Raw genomic sequence first — 27866 nt, 5'->3', positions numbered from 1 at the left:
GACTTAAGCTATGTGTACATGTTATCATTCAGTGCGGTTTTGAAGCTGTGTGCAGATGACGTTAGCCATAACCCATATCTGTCCTGGAGTATCTTGAGAAATACTGCTGTTTTATTTGTTTTCCCTCAAACCAGCTTCCAGCTGTTTTGAAAACTTCACATTTAAAGTGGGGTGTGTACATTGCGACAGCCTTTGTGTGTGCATTTGCAGATGACAGCTTCATGAATGGGAGTTGGGGAGGCGGTTTCAGGTATGGGGAAACCAAACAGGTAATGTGCAGGGGTGAAAAGATCCCCCTGCACTCTTTCTGGTGTGAGCAGCAACATACAAATGCAAGTTCACAGCTTCACTGTGTTTTAAGCCACTAATGTGTACCTAGTCTTAGTTGAAGGTATGCTAAATTGAAATTAAGGATGTTGCCAATAAAAGAGCACTGGTTTTTACAGTGCTTTACTTTCTGCTCGGTGGCTCTATTGTAGAAAGCTGTACCATGTATATTTGCAGTTGTACGTAGGTGTGTAAAAAAAAGCGATAATGACAATGCTTTTAAAAAAACATTTAATGATGATTCATTCTAATTGCCTGGGGTCACCAATGTGACTCTCTTGGACGCTACAGTGCTCTATGGCTCCATGCCCCTAATAATCTTTATTTATTTATTTATAAGTGAGGTTATTTGGCAGAAGCTATCTGGTTTGCTAGCTCTTTGGGGGGGGGGGTGTTGTACCTATAGGTGTTTTACCTGCAAGGGGTCTTCTTAGTATCACCAGTTTTCCTCTGATGAAATGGATATTTTGTGAAGCCATGTCAATTTCATCAGAGGAATTCCAGATGTGCCCTTGGCTTAAAAGCATTGGGGATTCCTGAAGATTAGGCAAACTCAAATTTAATTTTAATTCTGTCGATCATTTCCTATTTTTAAATGCTGGACTCTTATTCTTTTCAGTGCATGCTGCAGTAATTGCAATTAATGAAGCTATTGAGAAAGGAGTAGCAGATCAAACTATCAAAACACTGAAAAATCCCAATGCTATGTTAGTTAACGTGGACGATAATCTTGCCCATGCGTATCAGAAGGAACTATCAGAAGCTAAAAAGAGAAAAGAAGAGAATGCAAGACTGAAGGTACTCTAATGGAATATTCTCGTACTCTTTTAAAACTGGATATGAATTCAATTTCAGTTAGTTAGTTAATAGTATGGTGCATGATTAAGCACCAATACTCCACAAATCAAACCAAATAGCACACAATGGCAGATACCTTGAAGTTACTCATGGCCCTGTAATAATGAGTTGTGTATGTTCCATCTGCTCATGACAATCTAGGAAATACAATATTTATTTGGACCCTCCGTGATTGACAGAACATCATTTCAGAATATGTGTCAAAATGTTCTGGTTCTAAAAACCAATATATAAGCCACGTAGAATGCAGAGTTTTATTATACTTGTTTCAATGGAATGTGAGTTACTACGGAACAGTTAAAGTACCCTTATGCATTTATATGACAGTACTAAAACTCCAGGCTTGTAAAACCTTGCAGTGACAAATTTGCTTGTTACTAGCAAAGCATTTGTTCATGCAGTGCTCCTCTTCAATTCATGTCATCTTGTGACAATAATGCCATTGAAATTCCTAACAAATGAAGGTTAATAAACATTGAGAATACAAGAGGGGGAATGGTTGAGTGACCTTTTGAGGTCATATCCAGGTCATTAGGAAGTAATTAGACATGGATGACTTTGGAATAGAATTCCTGGTTCTGGCAAGGGAGCTGGACTGTGACTCATGTTTCTCCTTCTCCTTCAGTTTATTTAAGCATCTAGAGCCTGGAATTTAAAAAATAAACAGTTATGCCAAGTTTGGGGTGATGCATTCTTCCTCCTTAGGTCTTTGTTCAACCCACATACAATTCCTACTTGCATTCTGGGTGACTAATGTTTATAAACAATTGGTGGGTAAGCATACTAAAGCTTGTAAATTGTTAGAAAGTAAAGGCATACAGCACTCATTTTTCTCATGTTGGTGATATTGCTTTATTTTAAAGAGGGATTTCTAATTTAGCTGCTTTTGAAGTGTTTCATTTTGTATCAATAATAGCCCTTACAAGTCCCCCAACCCGCAATGAAATTTACTTTCCATAGTGAAATTTCTGTGTGTTTACACAAACACCACCCACCTTGAAATCAGGAGTGGACATTGTCCTTTGTTCAGTAACGGTATTGTTGCTTTCAGAATGGCTCAATTTTGGAGGAAGAAAGAGATGTGTATGAAGAGTTGCTAACACAAGCTGAGATACAGGGAAACATCAATAAGGTCAACAGTGAGTAATCTTCCCAGAGTCCCAAAACTTTAAGAGTTGTGTATTTGGCTTTTATTCCAGTGGGAAATATCAGAATATTTAATTTTATTTCACAGCTCCTTTCATTTTTAAACCTTACATATATTAGTGCATCTGCAGTAATATGCAATTCTCTGGAACGCGGCTTGCTATTGTATTACAAACTTGAGTGAGGATACTCTTCCTTGGCCTTTGCATTCTTAATAACAGCAGACTTGATAATTGATGCATAACTACTTTTATCTGCTTTTCTCTTTCTTCTGCTAGCTGCAAAATACTGTAAATTTTGACCCCCTCTTACAAGCTGCATTTTAGCCCCGGGTCCTTAGAATTAAGAAAGTTTTAGTTCTGAAGCGTCCGGCACACTTTGATGTGTGTTTCATTGGGAAATGGTGTGAGAGAGGGCTTTGAGAATGAAACTCGTTCAAAATATTCTGCTGTCTGTAAGCATTGTTTTCCTTTCAGTTCACGTGGCTTTAACCCAAGTGAACAAGGCTATTGACAGGCAAGATGAAGGGGCACTGATGGCAGGCTTGACGAACTCTGCACTGAGCCTGCTTGAAGTTCTGCCGCAAAATTCCTCATGGTATCTAGCACAGTTAATTGACTCTAAAGAGCAGAGGATGCAGGTAACTGAATGTAACACCTAAGTGTGACACCTGAGTTTGCCTTAACCTCTTTAATTTTAAAATACGATTTCAACATTACCTGTGGCTCTCTTATGAATAGCAGAGAGAAGCTTTCAAATACACACACACTCACACAAACACACAATGGCAACGCACCATGTGCTTTTTCAGCTATAACAGGGGGAAAAATCAATCTTAATTTGAAAAAACAACAAGTCTTTGGAAGCCCACAGAGCTGACTTTTCTAATAAATACTTGTGAACTGTTGCTTAATGAAAGCACTTGGAGGAGGTAAAACTTCCCATTCCATAGAAAACTAACACACCAGTTCAAAATGAGTCATTGTACAGATTACTCATTTTTCTTTTGATTTAGAAATATATAATGAAAATCTTTTTTTTCCCTAATACGTTAGATAGCGGGGGTTCCAATTATGTTCGACAAAAGTGAGATACAGAACGAAGTTAGTGTTGCCAATGAGGAAGCAGACTTTCGTAAATTTAGTGAGTAAATTGTTATTAATTTTCTCTTGTATCTTCACCACATGGTTAACCTTAAGGCTGGACAACTGCAGCAATTACTAGAATCATGGTTTCTTCAAGGTTTATTTTGTCACTTGTTTGGAGGTGTCAGCATTACTGAGTCATTAATATTCTCTTCTAAGATGGCATTCTTACTCTTGTCACAGTTATTCAGTCAATGTATTAAGTACACTGTCTGGTCTTTCGAATGGAGGTTGCTTATGCCCGGCTCACATATTTTGTATGCATGAACAGGAATTTTAAAACCTCACACACTCACAATTGGTTCTTAAGTTAAGGGGGTTCTAAATTTGCAGGTGCATGTCTATCTGTTGCTTTTCTTGTATTCCTGAAGTTTTAGAATTCTCCTTCATCTTTGGGAGTATTAAGCTTGAAATTCACTTTCATCTCATGCTTTCTGTGGCTTAAGTCTTCTTTTTGCTCTGTATCATTTCATTTTAATTCAACAGACTAATCGTCCTTTGCTTGCTATGCATTCACAGAAAATGGGACAGTGCATTTTTTATTTCAGTTGGGATATGTATAGGGATCTCTGTTTGGGGTTTCTTCCAACTTGGGCAATTTTTTTAAGTGTATTGCTTCACTATGTGGAGTACTTCCAATCTTCATAAAGTGTTCATTCAAAAGGTAATTATTCTACTAATTGAATATAGGGGATAATTCAATATAATCTAGCTGGGCACATGATGTCTTCTAATGCCTTGTTGTCCATTTTGATAAGGGAGTGAACTCATAAAGTCTTGACCTATATCATCTTCCAATGTTAACTATGGGACCTGGTCTAAGCCTTGTAAAATCAAAAATATGTTGTGTAAGTGAGCAGAGTCTTTATGCCATTTTAGGTTAGTTATCACTATACCCCCTTCTTTCTTGAGGTAGCCAATGCCTCTTGTTTGCATGAATACAGTTTAGTAGATTATTAACATGAAAGAGATGGGTATGCTTTGAATAAGTAAAACTCTGAATAAGTAAAGAAGGCGCAGTAATATCACCATACTTGTTATAGAAACTCTGCCCAACTTTAAGAATGTTAGTTTTGACTAATTCTTGAGCTTAGTTGTTAAATCTTTTATCAAGGTAGTAAAGTTCAATTATTCTAGTTTAGATAGATTCTTGGGTATATTCACTTCCAGGTATTTACAACAGGCATTACAGAGTTCCAGACCAGTCATTATGCGCCATTGTAGCTGCAGGTTTGGCAAGGCGTACATACACAACAGCTCGGATTTGGCGAAGTTAACACCGAACCCAGATATCTTGCCGATAGATAATTCTTGCCCCAAATAATTCAAAACCTTTTACACAACCCTTGAAAAATGCCGGGGAAAATAAAAATGCTGTAACCTGGTGCTGAAAACATGTCCTGTTGGCATCAATTGTACCTTCTTGGGAAAATATTGAAGAGTTGGGAACGCATCACTGAAAAGGCCCTGAAAAGTTGTGCATATGTCATGTACTTCATTGCAGTATTAGACTTACTGCTGTCCATTAGACTTAAGGGCAGGAGCCATAGAATCATAGAATCATAGAATCATAGAGTTGGAAGAGACCACAAGGGCCATCGAGTCCAACCCCCTGCCAAGCAGGAAACACCATCAGAGCACTCCTGACATATGGTTGTCAAGCCTCTGCTTAAAGACCTCCAAAGAAGGAGACAACCCTGTTCCAGCCTATCCTTGTGTGCATGGGAAAGCCTGTACACAGGTAGAACCTCAGCCTCTAAATTGCTTTCCATTTTCTTTCAACAACAGGCATGTGTACATAGGTGCATCTGAACAGTTTTGTAGTATCAGGGATTTCTAGTCTGGCCTTAATACCTGGCAAAATCATAATAAGATTTTCTTTTCTTTCATTTGAAAGAAAGGTGGAAAGAAATATGTCTCGGTTCAGTGTGGGCACATCTCCCCTTGCTTTGTAATCATATCTGCCCATTCACTCAAAGTGCTGTGCTTTTACCAGTCACTGTAACCTTTTTTAAATTAACACCCCCCAAAAAAGTAATTCAAACAAGGCATGTAAATTAAATATCAAGCATAAATTAAACATTTGCACTATTCTGAGCACACTTTCTTTGCAGGTTTTTTCTCCTCAGTAACTTGACATTTCTACTCGTGGTCTGGAGTGAAGTTCCCCTTGAGTTGCAAAACTGGTCTGAGCAGGGTTTCTTGGGCAGTGGTATCACTAGGAATATAAGGTACACAGTATTAAACAAAGCAGATGTGTGGGGACTTCTGATGTCGTTTTCTCCTCTTGCCCCTAGAACTTATAGCAGTTGACAGTATCAATGCTGCAATTCGTAACTGTGACCCCAGTAAGACAATTGCTGCTCTAATGAAACCCGAGGCTCAGTTGTGCGATGTTTACCCATCTGCTGCTAATGTCTATCAGACTGAACTCTTCAATCTTCAGCAACAGAATGCTGCGGTAAGACGGAATCAGTTTATTGTGTACTTTAATATCTTAATAGGAAAAGGGAAGTAGAAGAGGGGGAAGAACGAGAATGGCAAAAGCAAAGAAGAAAAAGAAAGCAGTAGTGCATGGAATATGGCTGGCAAAGCATTGGTTTTCCTTAGTGTCTTATTGATGTAGATCAATAAAATTCTCCCATGACTTAATGTGACTGAGTTACAATGAGGTCATGTGCTAGTTAATCCTTCCCACAACAGTTACTTAAGAGCAGACTTTTCTAACCTTTCGGAAACCTTAAAAAACTGAATTTAAGCTATAGGTCCTTTTAAACTTGTTGCTAGCTGCTTTATTTCTATGCTGATCAGAATATATTATTTTCAGAAATACTTGGCTCATGATGAACTATCTATTGCTGTTGAAATGCTATCAGCGGTGGTGCTGCTAAACCAGGCTTTGGAAAGCAAGGATGTAGCGGCAGCAAAGACTCATCTCAGCAACCCATGTGTTGGCTTTAATAACCTGGAAGAAGAGAACTTGCAGCGGTAAAAGCTTCCATTCTAGACAGGGCTGCTTTCATATTACTGAATGCTTACTGGGTAGGAAATTACAGGAATGCTAGCTGATTGCAAACTGCTGCATGTATGTGTGAGGAGAGGTGCATGTTCTGTGTGCTTCCACCTGTTGATAGGTATGTAAAACTATGTAGTCAGCTAGAGTAGTCTTTTAACTATAGTAAAGTATATATATAGCATTAGGCCCAGAACAACTTGTTCAATGCATAAGATTTTAATTGCATATTGTGATAAGATTCTAATTCTCTTCCGACAGTTATGCTGATACCTTGATGTCTATTAAATTAGAAGCGTCATCTCAAGGACAAGAATATTTAAGCTGGAATGATATTCAGAATGCAATTGATATGGTTAATTCACAAATTCAAGAAGAAAATGACAGTAAGTGTTTTGTTGTTCCTTCTAGGTTTGGCCTACAAATTTAATCCAGTGCAGTTTAGTAGTGGTTATCTATATATCACCTCTTTCTTGAATGACATTTGTTCATTCATTCCACCATTTCAAAACAATTCTGGGTTGCTGAGAGATGCCTAACTTTCAGCACGGTTGATCAACAAAGAGTTAACCACTAGAGATTTTTCAGTTTAAGGCTTTCGGAGTAACCCACATTAACCACTGAAATCAGAAACATCTATCTTCACTCCTCCTCCCAAGCCTCTTTGGATAACTGCAGTTCAAGGAACAGACAGATTGCATGAGATTAGAGAGCAAGCATGACTTCCATATACCCAAAAAGAAATTGTACCAGACTAGGAGCACTTCCAATGGGATTTAATGGGTCTCTTTCTCTTAATCAACAACAGCCTATACTATTCCTTTACAAAGGCCTTGAACATCTATGCTGACCAGTGGCTATATGAACTACAGTAGTATCCAATGCCTCTGTGCAACCTCAGTGTGCCTAGTCTGTTACCAAGGCTATTACCAAGTTGCAGAAGTCAGATGGTTAATAGAATGCTCTGTCAACGTATGGAGAAACAGGGGGCTCTAACTGGCCTTCCTCAATGTAGGCTACCCATCTCTACGCCTACATATACTGCTACCCAGCAGCATAGGAAAAGCTGCTTTAGCATGCTCAGCTAGTTGCCAGTTGCTTTTTTCAACAGGTTGTTCTGAAACATAAGGTTTTTCAGAAAATCATGTTAAAAGCCAAATCCTTTTGTATGATCTTAGTTGTTGCAATTTTATATGCACACTCTGTATACTTTTCATTTGTTCTTGTGTAGGGATTGTAGCAATTGGACACATCAATGAAGCCATTGATCAGGGAGATCCTACAAAAACAGTAGAAGCACTGCTACTCCCTACAGCAAAACTTCATGGTGTGAAAGAAGCAAATGCACAGCATTACCAGGATGTTCTGAAGAATGCAAAAACCCTCAAATGCCAGGTAGTTTTTACTCCAAAATCTTTCATATTTTGCAAATGTCAAATCTTCCTGTAATTCCTGGCAGAGAGAGCTCAAGGAGTACCCAAACTGTCAATGTGTTCATTCAGAGGGTGTGGAACCCTGTTCAAAATAAGGCACCAACTAATGACACCTCCATTTTGGATGCATTGAGCCTCAGTTTGTTGGTCTTCATCCACTTATTTTGCATTACCTGAATAAGAAATTAAGTTTTGGGCCTCAGTAACTGAAACTCATCCATCAATGCTGAATCAGTTGGGTCTGTGGGCCACCTTCATAAACTGCCATCCAATTGTTGCAACCATAACAGTGAATTTTAGACGCTTTTGTGTGCCTTCAGATCTCCCTTCACATCCCCAGGTGGGCTAGCTTGTGACAGGCAGGCTCTAAACAACTTGCCAGGCACTACTGCGAGATGCAGTGAAGGTGGAAAATAGTTCATTCTTCATGATCTTCACTTGCAAGATTAGGTTTAATAACATGCTCTTATTCATGTTCTGTCTGGCTGACAGTGAGTTTCCTGCTACATGCATGCTGGCCACCGCCCTTCTTGCTTCATTGTCCATAGCTCAGTCAGTCATAGGGAGAGGGCCTTTGGAAGTGATTGTGTCACAAGCACAAGTCATCTCCATATTTCACAGCAAACTAGACTAATCTAACACAATTCACCCTTCATTGTAAGACTGAAGTACAGGATAACTGCGTATAGTTTTTTCAGAATTGTATAACACTCTCTTACACACACACACACACACACACACACACACACAAAATGTCTTTGGTAGCCATGTAGCAGAATACCTAGAATGATATTAAGTATGTGTAGACTTAATATAAACATAGTTTTGTTCTGTTTACGAAGGTTATTATTTAGCCAGAAGTTGAATTTCCTGAAGAAACTGTCTCTGCAGTGTTGAGCAAGAAACAGTGTTGCTAGTTGCATAATGTTCTGAAGCCACTTTCCAATGTAGGAAAAAGAAGGCAGTTCTGTTATCTGTTGTCATGTTTACAAGCTTTTTAAAGTTGTTTTAAAAATAATAATATCGGTATTACAAAAAAAAGATGCATTCGTGAGTTGTAAGCCTTAAAAAACTAACGGAACCAATATCAAATGCCAATGAATAAAAACTAAACATTTATTCAAAATTTAAGTTGTACCGAGTGCAGTGGGACTTGCTTTATATAAACATAGTATTTTAGGCAATAAATTTAATGTTCAGGTTTAGCAATGCAGTGCAGGAAATGACCACAGGGGAGTAGCAACGACACAACTAAAATGTAGCATGTAAAATAAGGCATATTTTGAGATTAAGGAAAAGTAATGTGTTTGTGTTCCATTGCTAGCCTTTTCAGTTTTAGAAAGAGAAACATTGGGATGATCAACAAGTTGGATAATTTTGTTTGATTAATCTGTGCACCAGCAGATTAATGTTTAATTAGCTAAATTGGAATAAGATGACATAATACCAGAGCCTCCATATAGGTGTCTCTTTGAGATGGTGAATGAACTATAAAGTAATCTACATTTAAATTAGTGCTCATTGCTAGAGGAAAAGCCCATAGATATCTTTTTCATTCCCAATTATGGTAATATAATAGAACCAAAATAGGTTTAAAAAGTAAACAGATGTGTGACTTTAATGCATATCCCCAACAGTTAAATTTTGTCCTCAGCGATATCAGTTAAACCTTGCAACCCTAAAATAGTTTGAATTTATTCAGTTTTGCCATTATAAAAATAGATATCTTAAATAGTAAATTTATGAACAAATGATGTATATACAACTTCATCAAGTATCACAGCAGAAGTGTGTCACGTCTTTTCATCCCTGGGTATTTTAACCATGGTGAGAGAAACGCTGGTGTTATCTTTGGTTTTGGACATCATGAAGTAAAGGAACGGATCGAGGCAACTGTTCAGGCTGCTTAGACATAGAGCAATAAGGTAAAAGAAATACAAATTGTCTGTAGAATTGCGATGGTAATTCACATGATGAATGATCAGTATGACATTGCTGGGTGTGTAGCAGACAGCGAAAATGCTGAGGATGAGAAGACTGATTTTGATGTACCACAGCCACTTCCGATCATAAGATTTGAGTGTTCGGATAATTGAAACATAACAAAAAATAACAATACAGAACGGAATCACAAATCCAAATACTGCCAGCGAGATGAAGTAATAGTATTGGAAGGATGATGGAGTTTCGCAGGTATTGCTGACATCATGGCAGGTAAAGATATTCAGTTGATCCAGATTATAGCTTTGCTTCGCTATGATCAGAGGCAGCATGTATAAGAAAACAACTGTCCATACTGCTCCACATGCCACTGTTGCTAAGGGCTGCTTGGGCAGACTCCTGTAAGTAAATGGATAAACAATGGCCACATAACGGCTGATACTGATGCAGGTGAGGAGGAGCGTGGAACAATACATATTGCCATAGAAGATGGCAGTCATGATTCGACACATTGGTTCTCCAAATATCCAGTTGTTGCCTCTGAGGTGATAGGAAATTTTGAACGGCAGCATGATACAGAAGAGAAAATCCGAAATGGCTAAGTTAGTGTAGAATATAGCAATCCGGGCCGACCTGATTCTGAAAAACAGTGTCCATAGTACAAAGGCATTTGCGGGCACTCCTATTAAAACAACAGCTATGTATAGTGCTGGAATCAGCTTTACACTCAGAGGGCTGGTAAGGTACTCCAACGTGGTGTTGCGTACTTTCAGTACTGAAACGTGGGACCTCTTCACAGAACAGTTGTTTTCTTGGTTGTGATCGGTCCTTGTTGCGCCTTCCATGGCAGAATGAGGTATCTTTTCATAAGCACCTTGTGGAGCCCCATGGAAAGTCCTGATGGGGTGCAGTTTGTTACCTTGACATTCCAGGCTACTGTTGTTACATTCTCTATCTAAAAGTTAAAAAGAAAAATGGGTAGTTGCAGTAATTTATACTCAAATTGTGTGTGTGTGTGTGTGTGTGTGTGTGTGGAATGAACAGTGTTTCCCTGAATATGATATACCGTATTTTTCGCTCTATAAGACGCACCAGACCACAAGACGCACCTAGTTTTTGGAGGAGGAAAACAAGAGAAAAAAATATTCTGAATCTCAGAAGCCAGAACAGCAAGAGGGATTGCTGTGCAGTGAAAGCAGCAATCCCTCTTGCTGTTCTGGCTTCTGTGATAGCTGTGCAGCCTGCATTCGCTCCATAAGACGCACACACATTACCCCTTACTTTTTAGGAGGGGCAAAGTGAGTCTTGTAGAGCAAAAAATACGGTATACAATGGGTGTCAGACTCAAATTGCCAGTTAGCCAACAAGTATGTCCTTGGGTCAGTCATTGCCTCTCAGCCCTAACCTACCTCACAGGGTTGTTGTGGGGATTAAATGAAGGGGGGAACCATTTGCATCATCTTAAGCTCCCTGGAGAAAAAGGTGGTATATAAATGCAATACATGATACAAATATGTTGCTAATTTTAGGGGGGGGGCTCTCAGAAATCAGCTGGGGAAGCAAAAAACTTTTTCTTTGCCATCTAAGGATTGGTATCTCTCTCTCTCTCTCTCTCTCACACACACACACACACACACACAAACTTCTCCTGCAAAATTAACTTTCATGGTCTGCTTCTTACTTTAACTTCTGTGCTTGGGGGGTGAGCTCTGTAACCCACAGTTAAATTACTATCCCAGAGGTAAGCTATTCCCCCTTGTAAATAAAATTTGGGATTGCAACCTTAAACTGCCTGAGTGCCAATTAATGTGAGGTCGGCAAGTTTCACTATCTTTCCTGCAGTAACTGTGAAACCACGTCACATCTTTCTTTGTATTAGGTGAGTAGGAACCTTTGTATTAGGTGAGAAGAACTTTGCCTGTCAAGGCTGGGAAAGCCCAACACTGCAGTGTATGTTTAAAGTTGGGGAAATTACAATAAAGCAGGTCTTTAAAGACTTAGACAACACAGGAAATACTGCAGGGCTGTTTTCTGGATTCTCATAACCGAGTAAACAAATGATTCTAGTTCCCAATAAAACATTTACTGTGCAAGCAGCCTTCATTTATCATCCTGTCAATAGAGAAATTATTCAGATATGAAGGCAGGACTACGAAGAGACTTGAAACAGACAAAATAAAGTAGTAATCAAGTATTTTGTTTGTTCTTAATCCCCGTTATGTTATGCTAAACTTGTTTTCCACTGTATATATACAGAACTTCATTGTTTATAGAAGTTATGTTAATACTCAGACAACTTTGGGATGATGTTATTTTTATTAGCAATGTGTTTTAGGAATGCTGTTAGATTTAGTATTCTGTAAAGTCCTCAAAAGGGGTAGGGGTTTGTTTGTGTATTTGAAAATGCATTAATATATTTTCAAATAACCAAAGAACATATAATGAAAAGTTAAGTTTCCACAATGGATTGCCATTGCCTATGTATAATAGGGAATATTACCAAAGGCATTGACACATTACAACCAAGTACTACTAATGAAAATTAAGCATTAAATATGTTGTTTTCTCCCATCAAGATACTTGAGCATTAAATACTTCTTTTTACCCATGAAGATACCATCACTGAAATAGAAATCTGCCTCATTTGAGATTGTAATACTCCATTAAAAGATAGATACAGATATGGCTTTGACTTGGTCAATTTCTGTCAAAAGAACTAAGACACAACACAAATGCAAACTTCTTACCTTTCTGGGATAAGCAGGAGGATATGAAGAGCAGTCCACTTATTAATAAGAGTATAGATGTCATTGTAGCAGTAATCAAAACTCAGTTTTTAAAAATACGCATTTTAGCTTCTCCGTTGCTGCTTAATCCTCCTTATAGGGAAAGAAATGCTTAGAGCGTCAGATCTGTGAACTGAACTCATCCTGTATGTACTAGCAATTTTGAGGAAACTTGCTGTTTTGTTCTTTGGAGAAGGGTGTGACACACCAGAATGTGGAAACAGGCGAAGCTGCTTAAGCTTTGAGCTGACACAGAGATTAGCTTCATATAACAAGAGTGAAGTTAACTCTTGAACTACCATAAGTAGAGAGAAGAATGGGGTGTTCAGTCTCTAGGACTTCCAAAACAATTATTTAAGAGGAGGAAAACTTGGTGTTAACTTGCTGGCCTAATCTGGGCTTGAATTTGCATTTTAGCAACCCAGTAGGCCTGGGAATAAAGCATAACCAGTGATAAAAGACCACAGACTCAAGACTTTAGCTGAAACAAATAATTTGGTTTATTGATAAACTATGGCCTGGTTTACATTTCAGATTAAGCCATCATAATAATAATTAAAATCACCATGAGTACTACCAGTTCAGTTGTGCATAAGCCTCTGAAGACCCAACTAGACTTGATGGTGACAGACCTGTATGTCAGTTGTGAGTTTTTACCAAATTCCTGAAGCCGAATTTTGCTGAAATGAACTTTGTTTTATGTAAATGCAAAAAGTTATCTAGCTTTAAAAAATGTGTTAACCTCATTTTCCAAATGCAATAGGAATCTAATTGTGTTTTAAACCCTAAGCTGAAATTTTGTGTGTGGTGTGTGTGTTAAAAGTTCATAGTGGTATAGTTGGATGATGTGGCTTTTTACTTGTTTGCACGCACACATCCTTCATATTGCAAAGATCTTGAGATTGCAACCCAGCTTTCTTTCATGGGCACTGAGTCATCTTCCTGTGCAAGTCTAATACATTCAATGTTTTTCTCTGGGAATAAACTTTAAACCCACATCTCTGTTAATGAACATTGTTAACATACCAAACAACCCAGAGTTTGTGAAGTTTCCAGTCTAGCAATAGAATTAGAAAATGTGAAGCTGTTTCCCAGTTTCAAGAACCAAGTATTTAACACTGCAAACTCCCCTATACCACCTGATATTATCCTGACTACAATGCAACACAAGCAAAGAGCACACATACTGTGCTGCTGTCTCTGCAGAGTAAATGGGATAATGATGTTCAAAATAAGATATATTAAGTGTGTGTACACCCAAGAAAAGAAAACAAAACATTTCATTTTTCATGGCATTTCATCCCATCTGGCATCATAGCTTTCAGAACTCGCAAACTCATACCTTGTCGCAATATTTCAGAAAGGTTGAGTAAACATGGTTTTTCATTGGACAAATTACCGGTAAGGTCCAAGAAACTGTATTAATTTTAGTGCCCTTTTCTCCCTTCTCCAGGAATCTCATGATGATTCTTCAGTCCTTTGGTTGGATGAGATACAGAAAGGAATTGATAATGCCAACACGAACATAGAAGATGCATCAAAATGTAAGCACCCACCTGAATCCATTCTATGAACTGTTAATCGTTATTTTGCAATAGCAGTAAAAGGCTCACTCTCTATTTCAACAAGGCCATTTAAATTCCATTTCACATGACCAATTTACCTTGGGAATTCATACTTGCATGATTGTGTGCAATGGCTTTCAAGGATAGAACTTTGTTAGTACAGAGATGCAACTGATAGCGGGACATGTAAGCTTACCAAAAAATTTCACAACTTCCCTTGAATAATCTTGTGAATTTCAACTAAGTGACCAAGATATTGACTCATTTCCTACCTTGGTGATATAGCATTATAAATCTCACTATCTCATCTATGGATATGCCTTTGTTCAGTGGTAGAGTATCTGCTTTGCATGCAGAAGTTCCCAGGTTCAAACCTTGGCATTGCCAAGTAGTCTAGGAGAGACTCCTGTCTGAAATCCTAAAGAGCTGCTGTCAGTCATTGTAAACAACAATGGGACAGATGGACCAATGGTCTGACTCATTATAAGGCAATTTCCTATTTTTTCTACCTCTGTCATAACTTTACTCCTAGACCCTCAATTTCCCATCCATTAAATCACATATGTTTGTTGTGAAGGTGAATGCAGTAAACCTTATAAAGTACTTGACAAGTTAAAAGAGCCAAGCTGCTGTTGGTATGGAATAACCAACTAGAATAAAGCCATGTTGACTTGTGGATGGTAGAGGTTGTTAAAGCTTAGTACTTCAGTATGTTGAACGCTACTTTTGTTGTCAAAAGTACTTGCTGTTCCCTTCCTGAAATGGTAGACATGAACTTTGAAACCAAGTATTGACACCTGTTTACCTGGAACTTTGTCCCCCTCCACAAGTCAAATATACACCTAGCAAGTCACATTCTGAAATATACAATCTATATGGACCCAAGTCTGTTTACTTTGACTCTCAACTATTTTATGTAAAGAAAATGACATCATTTAACTTAAGTTTGCTTTTGCTTGAATTGTTTGCTGATTGTCCAAGGATGAAACTCCCCCTCCCTCAAAAAAGACCAAAGATTTAGTAAACACTAAAAATGACAAGCTGTTGAATTTTGGATATTGTTGCTGATTTACTAGATTCATTGGTTTGCCTTCTCTGATTTGAAGTGTGTGATATAATCCTTCTAGCGACTGTACCATTTCAGCCTGAAAGTGGGTATTATATGTTTGCTACCCAAATTAGGAATAAACCTGCATTCCTTTGCTTAGAAAACCAGCAAATATCGGAGAAAGTTAGCCTAAAGTAGAACCCTCCTCCCTGGCTAGCTAGACTTACATATTAGAACCCTCCCCCCATTTTAATGCCAGAGGAGAAAGAGTAATTATGCCATTTTCCACCTGAGTGATAAAGTTATTTGTAAAGCAGACAAGTATTGGAGAGAAGATGTGACCCAAAATGAGCTGCAAACTTGTTTGGGTTTTTCTTCATTTTAAACATCGGTACATCACTTCATCCCACACTCAAGGTGGCTAATACAATCTAAAACCCACATAAAATTCATTAAAAACTACTCCTTATTTCCTTGTTTACAATATGAATGAATCCCTGTGAGGGGTGAGCTCCTGTTGCTCGGTTCCTGCTCCTGCCAACCAAGCAGTTTGAAAGCACACAGTGCAAGTAGATAAATAGGTACCGCTCCGGCGGGAAGGTAAATGGTGTTTCCGTGCACTGCTCTGGTTTGCCAGAAGCGGCTTAGTCATGCTGGCCACATGACCCGGAAGTTGTATGCCGGCTCCCTCGGCCAGTAAAGCGAGATGAGCACCGCAACCACAGAGTCGTCCGCAACTGGACCTAACAGTCAGGGGTCCCTTTACCTTTTACATCGCTTCATCCCATACTCAAGGCGGCTAATACAATCTAAAACCCACATAAAATTCATTAAAAACTACTCCTTATTTCCTTGTTTACCATATGAATGTTTTCATGCCATTTATGTGCTCTGAACCTTATAAGCAAGTTTTATAGGGCTAATATCTTTACTAAAATTTGCTAAACCTATTTGACCAGAGGGGAAGAATGTAACAAAAGAAAAGTGAGAGCATTGTGGGAAGCAGTGTGCAATTCTTTCTTTCTTTCTTTCTTTCTTTCTTTCTTTCTTTCTTTCTTTCTTTCTGTTGTTGTTTTATTTTAAAATTTATATCCCACCCTTCCTCCCAACTAAACCCAGGGCAGCAAATGCACAAAAAATAAAACAAAACATCTGAAAATAATACCAATGCAGATGCAGACTTGGAAAGATCACTACTTAAAAGGGCTTTCCTTCTCTGAGCTCAAGATGGCATATGTGGGTCTTTATTTCTCCAGCTGAGTGAGGATTTGTTCCCATGACTTCCCAGTCCTAGTCTGGAACTCTAGCTGCTATGCCACTCTTGCTTAAAACTTGCCGTGCCCAGCCTTGAGCAGTTCTGCATCTGCACTGGCACTAAGTTCTTCTGTGAATTAAGAGACTCTGAAGTTCAAGCTTAACTGTTAAAGGCAGTATGGAAGAGCAGGGGCAGTTGGGGGGGATTAAAAGAATAAAAAGCATACATATGATACTTTCAGAAGTGTTATTCATTTATAAGAACATTAAATATATATCTTAAGGCTTGTATGATGTTGTGTCCCTGCTCTGATCACATTCCAGGCTGGTTATGGGAAAAAGCACTCTGGATGTTTTCAGATACTTACGTTATTTGTAACATATTCCAAGGCTTAGACCTGACACCAAGCACAGCTTCTGGGGGATAAGTCTCCAAACTCAGTGAAGCCTCTGAACCCAAAGCAAGTTTACCACTGATATCTATATCTGTTTCTATATCTATACGCTGATGGAGTTCAAATAAGCCACTTCTCGGAACATGGTAGCTTAACTCTGCTTAGTTTCTTGAAGGCTTTCCTCCCCCAGTGGCAGTGTAACACACAAGCCCATCTCCCACTTAAAAAAATCATTCCTAATTACTCTCTCAAAAATTAAGCAATACATGACTAGCATAACCAATTGCATTCTTTGGCTTTCCCAGCCACTCTGAAATATGTCAAAATCAGATCTCTTTTAAGGACATTTCATTGTAGCACGCAACTTCCTCTCTCAGCATTCGTATTGCATTAGATTTCAGCAATGTTTAATTAACTCTTGAATGGCTGTGCAAATGTTTAATAAAGTCAGAGTCATCAATATCTCCCACATTCAAATTATTGTTGGATTGTTCAGATTATTTTCCCCACGATAATCTGATGTAAAGCACATGTCCTGTGCATGAGATGAATCCCCAATCCATGAGTTCCCTTTGTCAGTTACCATGAACTGGACTAGAAAACGGTGGTTTCACCCTGTGCCACAAACCTGCTTAAGGGCCCATAATGTATGGATTGCTGGAAATGCATAATTGATAACCTTTCACTTTATTCTGTCCTTTAGTGGCCATTGGGACAACAATGATAAACCAGTGTTTAGAAAATGGTGATTCTGCACAGATAGTCACCATCCTGCAGCCTCCTAACTTCAATTTAAGAGCTGTCCCAGAGTGTGCGGAAACATACTACAACAGTCTGTTGGAAGCCAAGAATCTAAAAACCAAAGGTAATACCCTAACCCGTCACATACAGCACAACAAATTGGACCTAGTTAAATATGAAATTTTTATAAATGTTTTGCATGTTTCACAAGCTGCTTGTCTACTCCTATTGTTAAAAGCATTGCTATTCTTAACATATGCCAGTTAAGAACCATTTTAGATGTGTCTTGTTCTTGCTTGCCCTTGAAAGAAATGTTTTGATTAGCAATACTTGAAATACTCTGACAAAGGTCTTCTTAGATGTTTTAGTTGGGGGAATGTCAATTGCTAATTAAACACAGAAGGAGCTGAGCTTGAAGCAGAATTGTGCTTTCACAATTCTGATCTCTGTTGCAAACGAGAGCAGCCCTCCACAGAACTTCCTGCTGCCTCAGAAGTTACTGCTGAGTTTCTTCTGACAAGCTGCCTCTGGAGAAGGCTTGGCATTCCAGAATTCCTGCATTTTGTAGTTCTATAACTGTGTGTTCCTGCCCAGATTCAACCGTATAGCATTGCTTATGACTGTGGCTTTGTGCATGTGCACCATATGAAGACTATAAAAACATGATGACCCTCCACAGCAGAGGCATAGATCTGATTGTTTAAAAGCATAGGAACTATATTATTGGATCAAACCAATGACTCACTCACTGCAGCATCCTGTTTCTCTCAATGACTAGCTAGTTTGCTTCCTGTGACGAACATCTGGTACAAGGCTCCTGCCACTAATTAACTTCTGTTTTCTACCAGCCTTTACTTCCAATCTGTTTCTCTCAAAGTGTGCATGAGGTGTGACATCTGATAAAGATGTAAGCAGCAGCCGTGAGACAAAAGTTTCATTTTGTTTTGCACCAGGGTAGAGAGATCTGCCTCTTCTTTCCTCATTATTCAAATCACATAGTGTTGGCTACTTCATGCCTATTCCCTTCTGGTACTGAATGATTAAAGCTTAATAAAAAAAGAATCCTACATATTGCAGTGTTATTATCCCTCTCCCCACCCCCAACCACAAAGAAAATATTTTGTAGGCCTCTGATGGTACTATGGGTAAATATGATCCTGCTAGCTACCTCTTCTAATCATGCACCTCACAAGATTCTGCACAGTTCTCTGTTTAAAGCAGACTTAGGAGGTTGTGAATCAAAGCTTCAGAACTCTTGGAGTGGCTCTGTTGCCTCTGTTAAGTCTACTACTTCCCTAGTGAATGTATAGTCTCAAACATTTGTCACTGCAGCATTGCTGAAGCTGAGCTGGTATTGGTCTGTTCAGTAATCTGGGTGGGAAGGTACTGAGAGTCCTCAACATGATATATTGTTGTTTGTAGTAGTAGTAATATTAGTAGTAGGGACGCGGGTGGCGCTGTGGGTAAAAGCCTCAGCGCCTAGGGCTTGCCGATCGAAAGGTCGGCGGTTCGAATCCCCGCGGCGGGGTGCGCTCCCGCTGCTCGATCCCAGCGCCTGCCAACCTAGCAGTTCGAAAGCACCCCCGGGTGCAAGTAGATAAATAGGGACCGCTTACTGGCGGGAAGGTAAACGGCGTTCCGTGTGCTGCGCTGGCTCGCCAGATGCAGCTTGTCACGCTGGCCACGTGACCTGGAAGTGTCTTCGGACAGCGCTGGCCCCCGGCCTATAGAGTGAGATGGGCGCACAACCCTAGAGTCTGTCAAGACTGGCCCGTACGGGCAGGGGTACCTTTACCTTTACCTTTAGTATTAGTAGTAGTAGTAGTAGTAGTAGTAGTAGAAACTTTAATTTGTCACCTGCCTTTCACCCTAAAGTCCCAGGGCAGGTACAACACTTTAAAATACAGTTTAAAACAGTTCAAAAACTTAAAATTTAAAAAATGTAATAACAAAAAGTAGGGTTGGTCCTGAAGAAATACATCTCCATTATCAAAGGCCAGGTTAAAGAGGTGAATCTTTGGCATTCACCAAAAACTGTATAGAGTAATGAAGTTGCCAGGTGTATCTCTGCGTAGAGGGATTTGCTGCCATAAAGAATGACCTTTCCTAGGCCACCCGCACCCAGGCCGGATCTTAGCACCTGAGAGGGTCTGTAGGGAAGGAGGTGGTCTTTCAGGTATTTGGGGCATCAGTCGTTTTGGGTTCTATGCCCTAAGTGGCTTTGGAGCCTTTGTGAATGCAATGTAGATTTATGGTAGCTGCAGAGGCAGAAGTCTCTTCTACTTGGCCAATCAATGTGGTTGCAGAGCTTGCATTGTGGAGGCTGCAGTAGCGATGGTTTTAAGCAGCCTTCACATTGTGTTTGTTCATGTGCAATTTAACCCTAAACTGTTGTAGAGTAAGCTGACCTAATTAAGGTCTAGGGAGGAGGTGCCAGGGAAGGAGCTAGTCATCTAGTTGAACCCCCTGCAATGCAGCAATCTCAACTAAGGCATCCATGACAGATGACCATCCAAACTCTGCTTTAAAACCTCAAACGAAGGAGACTCCGCCACCTTCTGAGGAAGTCAGTTTCCCTAGACCAGTGATTCCTAATTAGCTAAGTACTGCAGGCCCCGTTTTTCAAAAGCAAAACCATGGACCCCCCCCCTACTTTTGAAAATTTTGGTATCTCTGTGGTAGTTTTTGTTATGTGAATGGTCCAGTGGACCCCCTGGGGTGTGCGGACTAGGAAGCACTGCTCTAAATCATTCAAATATTTATAATTGAAGTGAAGTTGTGGTGTTCTAAAACCCCCAGAGTAGAGTGAAGGTTACATGAAGGTTGAATCCTTGTCTCAGCACCATGTCCTTTTTCTCCTTGCAACCACAAGTCTGTATTGGCGCTGAAGGATTAGAAATGGGAGGGTGGAAGCACATTTATGTTATTTTGGCAATGTCTAAACAATAAAATTATTTTTTTTAAAAGAATATTTATTAAATTTTTGAATTTTTTAAACAAACAAAAACAGAACAAACAAAAACATTAAAAAAGACATAAGGTTCATAAATCATACTTTAGAATAACAAATTTCTCAGACCTCCTCATACTTCTCCTCCTTGTATCCCAATTAAGGTTATTTGTTCAGCAAATCGTTCATTTAAAGCATTACAGCTTATAACATTACCTTATTTTTCAAACCCTTTTTTCCCTAAACAATAAAATTATTGCCTTTAAATTCTTTCAGATCCTGATGAAGGCCCATGGATCAAATTCTTAATGCAAGGCATCTATGATTATTACTATAATGTGGAAACTGGAAAGGGAACTTGTGTACCACCTGAAGGAATTGTACCCAAAACATCTTGGCTGACTGGTGAAGAGATTCAGGTAGAACAAAATAATTGCTGTGATTCGTTTCTGTGTTAGTTTTGGATTTTTTTGAGGAGAGTGTAAAATGAAGCTGCTTTGAGCATGGCTTTAACTATCAATAGGCAGCTTGCACATAAAATGATAAAGAATGATGACGAAGACACTGCTGGGCATCAAGAATATAGTTAAGATAACAATGGAGCAAGGCATGAAACCCAGTGGCGAAGAAGATAACCTTTCATTTTAAATGGAAAGGTTGCTGTGCTATTTCTCAGACCTGAACCACTCTGGAATATCTGTTTCTTTATATTTAGCCTTAATTATGCATGTTAAGAGTTGCAAATATTTTTCAAGGTAGTAATGTCTTCTGCATATTTAGTATTCCACATTTAATTTTCTTAAACATTTATTTTAAAACCTATTACAGATGGGGAGTTCAAAGATGCACTATAAATTCATTTTGTCGTGGTTCAGATCACAAAACCAATGCATCAAATATTTCCAAGGCTCATCGTTTAGGGCTTATCTCTTCTCCCCCTGCCCCCAGCAGCCCAAATTTGACAGGTGGGCAGGACCATCCACCTGTAAATTGCATGATGTCAGAATGATGTCAGGTGGTTGACACCTGTCAAAGTCATTTGAAAACAGCTGATTGGTTACAGAAAGCTTCTTTGAAGTCTCTGCAGAGGGAAAGAGGCATCTAAGAATGAAGCATTCTTTTTTCTGCAGAGGAAGCAGTTTATATTCTCAGCGCTTCCTCTGGTGCTTCGAATGAAAATTGCTTCCTTTTGAAAGAAAAGATATAAAAGACGCTGCGTTTGAAAATGAGCACTTTTCTCTTTCCTTAGAAAGCTGTTTGTTCTTAAAGTGCTCAGATATGAGCCACTTCTTGCAGCAGCCCATGCATGGCAGCATTAGGAAGTTCCGGAAGCATAATTGATTTCAGTAGAATGCTGATGCCAGCGGATTGTCTGGGCTTTAGCTTTGCAAGGCTCTCTTTCAGCACAAACAAACAAGCTGAATCCTTGCTGCTTGCAGAAAATTCTGCACTGCACTTTAATGCCCCAACAACCAGCTGTTAGACAGGGCTTCAAAGCACCTTGCAAAAGCTTTTTAAAGGCGCCATCAATCAGCTGACCCCCTTTTTGCCCTAGCTGTGACTTTATCTACCACACACCTGATGTCGCATATGGGCTTTTTTCCTGAAAAATATATTATTATGGTATGTTTCATTATGCCCTGAAAGGATTAATATCTTCTGAACTAAGCGAAGATTGCCCTGAGAACCCTAGACTGTAAGTTTGGTCTGTGCTAGGCTTTTTTTTTTTAATGTTATCCCGGCCAAATGTTCTGAACTACAAAGAAGAAAATTATGAAAGAGACATTTTGCACACTGGAGATGCAGGGAGTTGCACAGTGAATTGCTAATCAATCTGGCAGCATTTTAAAGATAAGAACATCCTAGTATAATAACCCTTGTGGAATTCACTTGATGGATGCAGTTTTTATGAAGACCTTGTACCAGTTCACAGTGTAGCAACATGAATTATAGAACAAATATTAAAACTAAATGGGAGGAAAACAGTGTAAGGGTGGTTATTGGGCTCAAATGGAAATTGGAATGCAGTTAGCTGCACAAACTTTTTGGCTTTTGCTTGGCTACTTATGCCTGATATCCAGCATCATATTTTTCTTTCCTTAGAATATTGTTGCCCAAATTACATCTGATTACAACAGAGAACAGCTGTGGTTTGCAAATGAGGACTTGATCATTCAGCTACAAGCTAAAGCAAGGGGATTCCTTGTCAGGAAAAAATATAAAGAAAGAAAAGCGTATCTCCAAAAGCAGGAGCCATCAGTGATAAAGTTACAGGTATGATCATCCAGTGAAGCTCCATGGCTGCTTCTGGCTGTTAACTGAACAACCCAATAGTGAGATTAGACAAATGTTGCACTATTATAGCCTAGGATGATAATATAGTTCTCTGTTTATGGCTGGCTAGCTGCTGGTTGTAGTGCCCCTATCTCAATCAGCCATCAGTCATCTGCCTGGACCCAGATAGACCTCTGTGTTCCAACGTGACATTTTTTATCCTGCGTCTTGTGCAACAGATTAATAATGGTTACAGATGATATATAGTGCTGTCTTTTGCAAACATTTTCAACAGACCACTTTCAAATGATGGGATTGAGAACCACAAGTAAAATTAGTTATGTCATAGCCGCAGTTTGCAGTTTGCAGTTATGTCATAGCCGCAGTTTGCATAAACAGATCACTGTTTGTTGAAAAAGGCAATTTCCACTCATCTCGTCTATGTTTTCATTTCAAAACCTTGAAGTTACAGTAGAATAGTTTCTGTCTATTCTGAATTTGAGCATGAGCCACAGAATAGGAAGCCTTAAATGATGTGTATTGAGAAGTTTGTTGACTAATCCAAGAGGAATGAGCTAAAGAAAATGGTGGTTTCTCTTTTAAAATGTTATCGTTCTTTTCTTCTAGAAAATGCTCCAAAGGGTTTTCAAGATAAAATAATATCTAGAATTGTTCTTAGTCCTAATAATCTGTTCCTTTGTTGTTGTTTTTAATCCAAATAAATAGGCATCCTGGAAAGGTTATAAGCAAAGGAAAACCTACTCTGAAAGACTTCAAATGTTGCAAAGAAATGTTGCTTCTGTTATCAAGGTAAGTATTCCTATGTTAATTGATATTGTTATAATTGGGTTGTTATTGGGTAAAATTGGAAAACTAATAAAAATTATTCCCAAAAAAATGTATTCCTCTATTTGGAGACCACCAGTGCTAACTTCATATACTATGTGTCGATAGTTATTATCTTCCTGGTTTAGACACAATGATTCTTCTCTGAAAGGGGCTGCTATTGTGGACCAGTAGCTATTTTATGGTGTTTGGTCATTGACCTGATTCCCACATAAGGATAAGCTAAATCATGGCTTAGCATGAACAAATATATGTGTGGATTCCTAGAGCAAAAATTGAGCACTCCTTCCCCAGTCCTGTTACACAGCACAAAACTATAGTTAATACTTTACATTATATCCAGATCGAGGTTTGTGGTTTGTCTTGCTCCAGATAAACAATCAGGAGTTGTCAAGGTTTGCTCTCGATTGATCACTTATGATTTGTCTGGGGGAGACAAACCACAAGCCCGGGTTTTGACAGAAAGTCAAACCACATCTTAGCCCCAGGCAGAACCAGGGGAGCTGCATTATCAGTATAATGTTCATACACATTTGCTCGTTCACACTAAGCCATAGTTTAGCTTAGTGTTATATGCAAACTATGTCTTTTTCTGAAAGCTGGTGCTCAGCATGTGCACCTTAATCATGCATGTGAACCTTGAGTAGCTTGGTGAAATGGCAAAGGTTGGTGTAACAGAAAAATCCATGATTTATGGTGTCTGCAGACCTAGTTCTTGAGAGCTAAGTAATAGCAGTTATCTGATTGCTTCTTGTTGTAGAGATATTTAGGAATGTGCATAATTGTATAGTCAAGAAAAATCCTGAAATTATCACTTGAAAGAAGCAGTGTCTGTCCATGTCACTCTGGGATTGTAGGCTGATGAACTGAAACAGAGGAATTTGGTCCATCTTAATATGGAGAACTTTCAGTGGATAAGTGTTATGTTTAGTTTTTTTAACTTCAGGTGTGATATGTACTGTATGTGCTCCTATGCATTATACAAAAGACCAGACATGCCATCGTGTAGTTTGTGAATAAATTGTTTTTAAACATAGAAGTTTTCAAAAAAAAAAAATTTAAAAAGTTGTTCATTGTTTTATTGCAACTGCAATTGATTTTTTTTAAAAATGTTTTTAATGGTTACTGCTTTTTAAATGTTTTTCTTAAAATCAGTTTTATTATTGCTGTGTTTGCTGCCATGTGCTCCTTCAGGAGGAAGGGTGGAATATGAATTGAATAAATAAAAACGAAATATTTTACCTATTGGTTCATTCTTCTTTGACTTTCAGATTCAATCGTGGGTCAAAATGTGGTTAGCAAGAAGAACATACAAGAAACGGATGCAATACTTCAAAGATCATGTAAGGTTCCCCACCTTCCCTCCTATTCTGTTCTGGGTAGATCCTCTGGGTCCTGCTGCCTTCAATTTGACTGGACAAAAACAAATTTATAATAGATCAGACATTTGCCCCCTACCATGGGATGGCATGGCTTCGGTGCCAGAGGAAAAGAGATAAAAAGCATGCTTGAGTTTGCATTATATAAAGGTAAAGGGACCCCTGACCATTAGGTCCAGTGGTGACCAACTCTGGGGTTGTGGCGCTCATCTTGCTTTATTGGCCGAGGGAGCCAGCGTACAGCTTCCAGGCCATGTGGCCAGCATGACTAAGCCGCTTCTGGCGAACCAGAGCAGCGCACGGAAATGCCATTTACCTTCCCGCCGGAGAGGTACCTATTTATCTACTTGCACTTTGACGTGCTTTCGAACTGCTAGGTTGGCAGGAGCAGGGACTGAGCAACGGGAGCTCACCCCATCGTGGGGATTCGAACCACCGACCTTCTGATTGGCAAGTCCTAGGCTCTGTGGTTTAACCCACAGCACCACTTGCGTCCCTTGCATTATATACAGGTAGATAATTATTACAGCCTGTTTCCTGTGTGATGATGTCCATAAATGCATAACCTGTGTCTCTTTCAGAATGAAGAAATTGTGAAAATCCAAGCCTTCCTTAAAGCAAACAAAGCTAGGGAAGACTACAGGACACTGAGTAAGTGCTGGATAATATTTTTTGGCCATAAATTAAGTGGGCAGATAAATGCCTAACAAACACCAGCACACATGTTGCAACTGGTTTGAGGAATTTTGATTAGAATGAAATGTCTAAAGTTCCTGAGCTTAAATTATGATTTGTTTACTTAACTTGCAGCTGGTTCTGAAAATCCTCCTTTGAATGTCCTTCGCAAATTTGCTTATCTCATGGATCAGAGTGATTTAGACTTCCAAGAAGAGCTGGAAGTAACAAGGTTAAGAGAGGAGGTGGTCACAAATATCCGATCTAGTCAACAGCTGGAGAAAGATCTGAACCTGATGGATATCAAGATAGGATTGCTGGTTAAAAACAGAATAACTCTGCAGGTTGGTTAAAGGGGTGACAGTGGTTGTGAGATTCCAGCCAAGGGGTCTTTTGGAGAGTCCGATCCCATTTCCTTACTTTGGTAGCTCAGCTGCTTGATAACTGAAAGAGTACCAAAATAAATTTATCTAAGATCTTTGTGTTTTCTTAAATGAATAATTGCAGCTTTCCTATCCACACACACTTGTTGGGAGGCAATGTTCACACAACATTAGTCACAGTCCATATCTACCCTGTCATTTCTGATGAAATACTGCATTTCCCCTTGAACCAGCTTCAATCTGAACTGAGGAAAAGAATGACCCTAGGTGCATTTTAAGCCAGTAAGGTTTACATAGCCTAAAGTTTTTATCTTCTAAATCAAGCCAAACTTTTTAATCTAGCTCCTTAAAGTACCTTCCATTACAATTACAATTACAATAGCCTAAGGGATTATTGCCCCCAGTCAAGCAGTGTTGTCTCCTGCTACATGGAACTACCGTATTTTTCGCTCTATAGGATTCACTTTCCCCCCTCCAAAAATTAAGGGGAAATGTGCGCGCGTCCTATGGAGCGAATTCAGGCTCCTTGGCTTCAGCGATAGCAACGTGAAGCCTCCGAAGCGCAGAGGGAGCGCTCCCTCCGCGCTCCGGATGCTTCGCGTTGCTTTTGCTGAAGCCTGGAGAGTGAGAGGCGTCAGTGCACACCGACCCCTCTCGCTCTCCATGCTTCAGGGAAAGCCGCCTGAAGCCTTCGGAGTGCAGTGCAAGTTCCCACTGCGTTCTGGAGGCTTCAGGTTCCTTTCGCTGAAGCCTGGAGAGTCTTGCTCTCCCGGCTTCAGCAAAAGGAACCCGAAGCCTGAGGAGTGCAGCGGGAACTTGCGCTGCGCTCGGAAGGCTTCAGGGATAGCTGCACACAGCCCCTCTGGCAGGGAGAGGCTGCACACGGCTATGGCTTCTTTAGCCCCGCGCAGCCTCTCCCGGCTGGAGAGGTTGCGCACTGCTAAAGAGGAAGCCAAGACAGTCCACACAAGTCTTGGCTTGTGCCATAGCCGCCTGCAACCCCTCTGGCAGGGAGAGGTTGCGTGCAGCCTGTACGCTGCTCTTTGGGGCTGGGGGGGAAAATAAGATTTCTTTTCTTGATTTCCCCCTCTAAAAACTAGGTGAGCCCTATGGTCCGGTGCACCTTATGGAGTGAAAAATATGGTAATAAGCGGTTGAATCTGTGTGACAACTGTGTAGCTGGGCTTCATCCATTGACCCTCTGCCTGTTGCTTAGATTTCATTTTTTGACATTCAAAACTATGGTATGCACCTTTTTTTTGCCAACTTAATGTTTAGCCTTTTTACATCTGTTTTATTTGGTTGTAACAGACTGCAGTTGCCCACGTTCTACTTCTAATGTTGGTGTTCTTTCTAGGTTACTTACAGAACTGCAGCTTTACTTTGCCTTAACAATTGAGTTCTGCATTTGTTTGTTTTTCCAGGATGTTGTATCGCACAGCAAGAAGCTGAACAAAAAAAGCAAAAATCAGGCAGAAGACATGGTGTCTGGAGATAAGCAGGGCATCAAAGGCTTGAGCAAAGAAAGGCGGAAAAAGCTGGAGGCCTATCAACACTTGTTTTACCTTCTACAGGTGAGCTGTGTGGTGGTTGAGGATACATGTTAAGTAGTTTCATAATACATGTCTGCTTGAATAATGAATTCCCACTTTGATCATGGGGGGTGGGGAGAACCTTTGGTAAATATCACGTTCTGACTTCAAGCAT

At 39.5% G+C, this 27866-nt stretch overlaps 2 protein-coding genes across 3 annotated transcripts in view; one reads left to right on the top strand and one right to left on the bottom strand.

The window, feature by feature from the left end:
- IQGAP2 (IQ motif containing GTPase activating protein 2) overlaps positions 1-27866 on the top strand; it is a 121320-nt gene that overhangs the window by 75661 nt on the left and 17793 nt on the right. Inside the window, exons 8-24 of one of the 2 annotated variants that reach the window (XM_053407670.1) lie at positions 947-1125; positions 2237-2324; positions 2808-2971; positions 3387-3474; positions 5774-5937; positions 6304-6464; positions 6751-6875; positions 7721-7884; positions 14103-14193; positions 17615-17776; positions 20879-21021; positions 22706-22876; positions 23603-23686; positions 24994-25065; positions 25683-25752; positions 25912-26120; positions 27584-27733. In XM_053407670.1, coding sequence (XP_053263645.1) covers positions 947-1125; positions 2237-2324; positions 2808-2971; positions 3387-3474; positions 5774-5937; positions 6304-6464; positions 6751-6875; positions 7721-7884; positions 14103-14193; positions 17615-17776; positions 20879-21021; positions 22706-22876; positions 23603-23686; positions 24994-25065; positions 25683-25752; positions 25912-26120; positions 27584-27733 — 2285 coding nt within the window. The remainder of the gene's footprint in view (positions 1-946; positions 1126-2236; positions 2325-2807; positions 2972-3386; positions 3475-5773; positions 5938-6303; positions 6465-6750; positions 6876-7720; positions 7885-14102; positions 14194-17614; positions 17777-20878; positions 21022-22705; positions 22877-23602; positions 23687-24993; positions 25066-25682; positions 25753-25911; positions 26121-27583; positions 27734-27866) is intronic. The other variant, XM_053407671.1, reaches the window with a different exon arrangement.
- F2RL2 (coagulation factor II thrombin receptor like 2) lies at positions 9015-13434 on the bottom strand. Its single transcript, XM_053407672.1, has 2 exons — positions 12611-13434; positions 9015-10818 (listed from the first exon to the last, which is right to left on the bottom strand). Exons 1-2 carry the CDS (start codon positions 12672-12674, stop codon positions 9716-9718), a joined length of 1167 nt encoding a protein of 388 aa, XP_053263647.1. The 5' UTR covers positions 12675-13434; the 3' UTR covers positions 9015-9715.

The sequence above is a fragment of the Podarcis raffonei genome, chromosome 11 (assembly GCF_027172205.1).
Source record: "Podarcis raffonei isolate rPodRaf1 chromosome 11, rPodRaf1.pri, whole genome shotgun sequence".
Classification (NCBI taxonomy): Eukaryota; Metazoa; Chordata; class Lepidosauria; order Squamata; family Lacertidae; genus Podarcis; species Podarcis raffonei.
Note: the sequence above shows the minus strand (reverse complement) of the source record. Positions and strands in the feature narration are given on the sequence as shown.

What these genes read in the sequence shown, in the direction of transcription:
- F2RL2 (XM_053407672.1), bottom strand. Translation starts at nt 12,674, where the DNA reads ATGACATCTATACTCTTATTAATAAGTGGACTGCTCTTCATATCCTCC. An exon ending in CTCCTGCTTATCCCAGAAAG is followed by an intron (nt 10,819 to 12,610) that starts GTAAGAAGTTTG and finishes TTTAACTTTTAG; the next exon opens with ATAGAGAATGTAACAACAGT.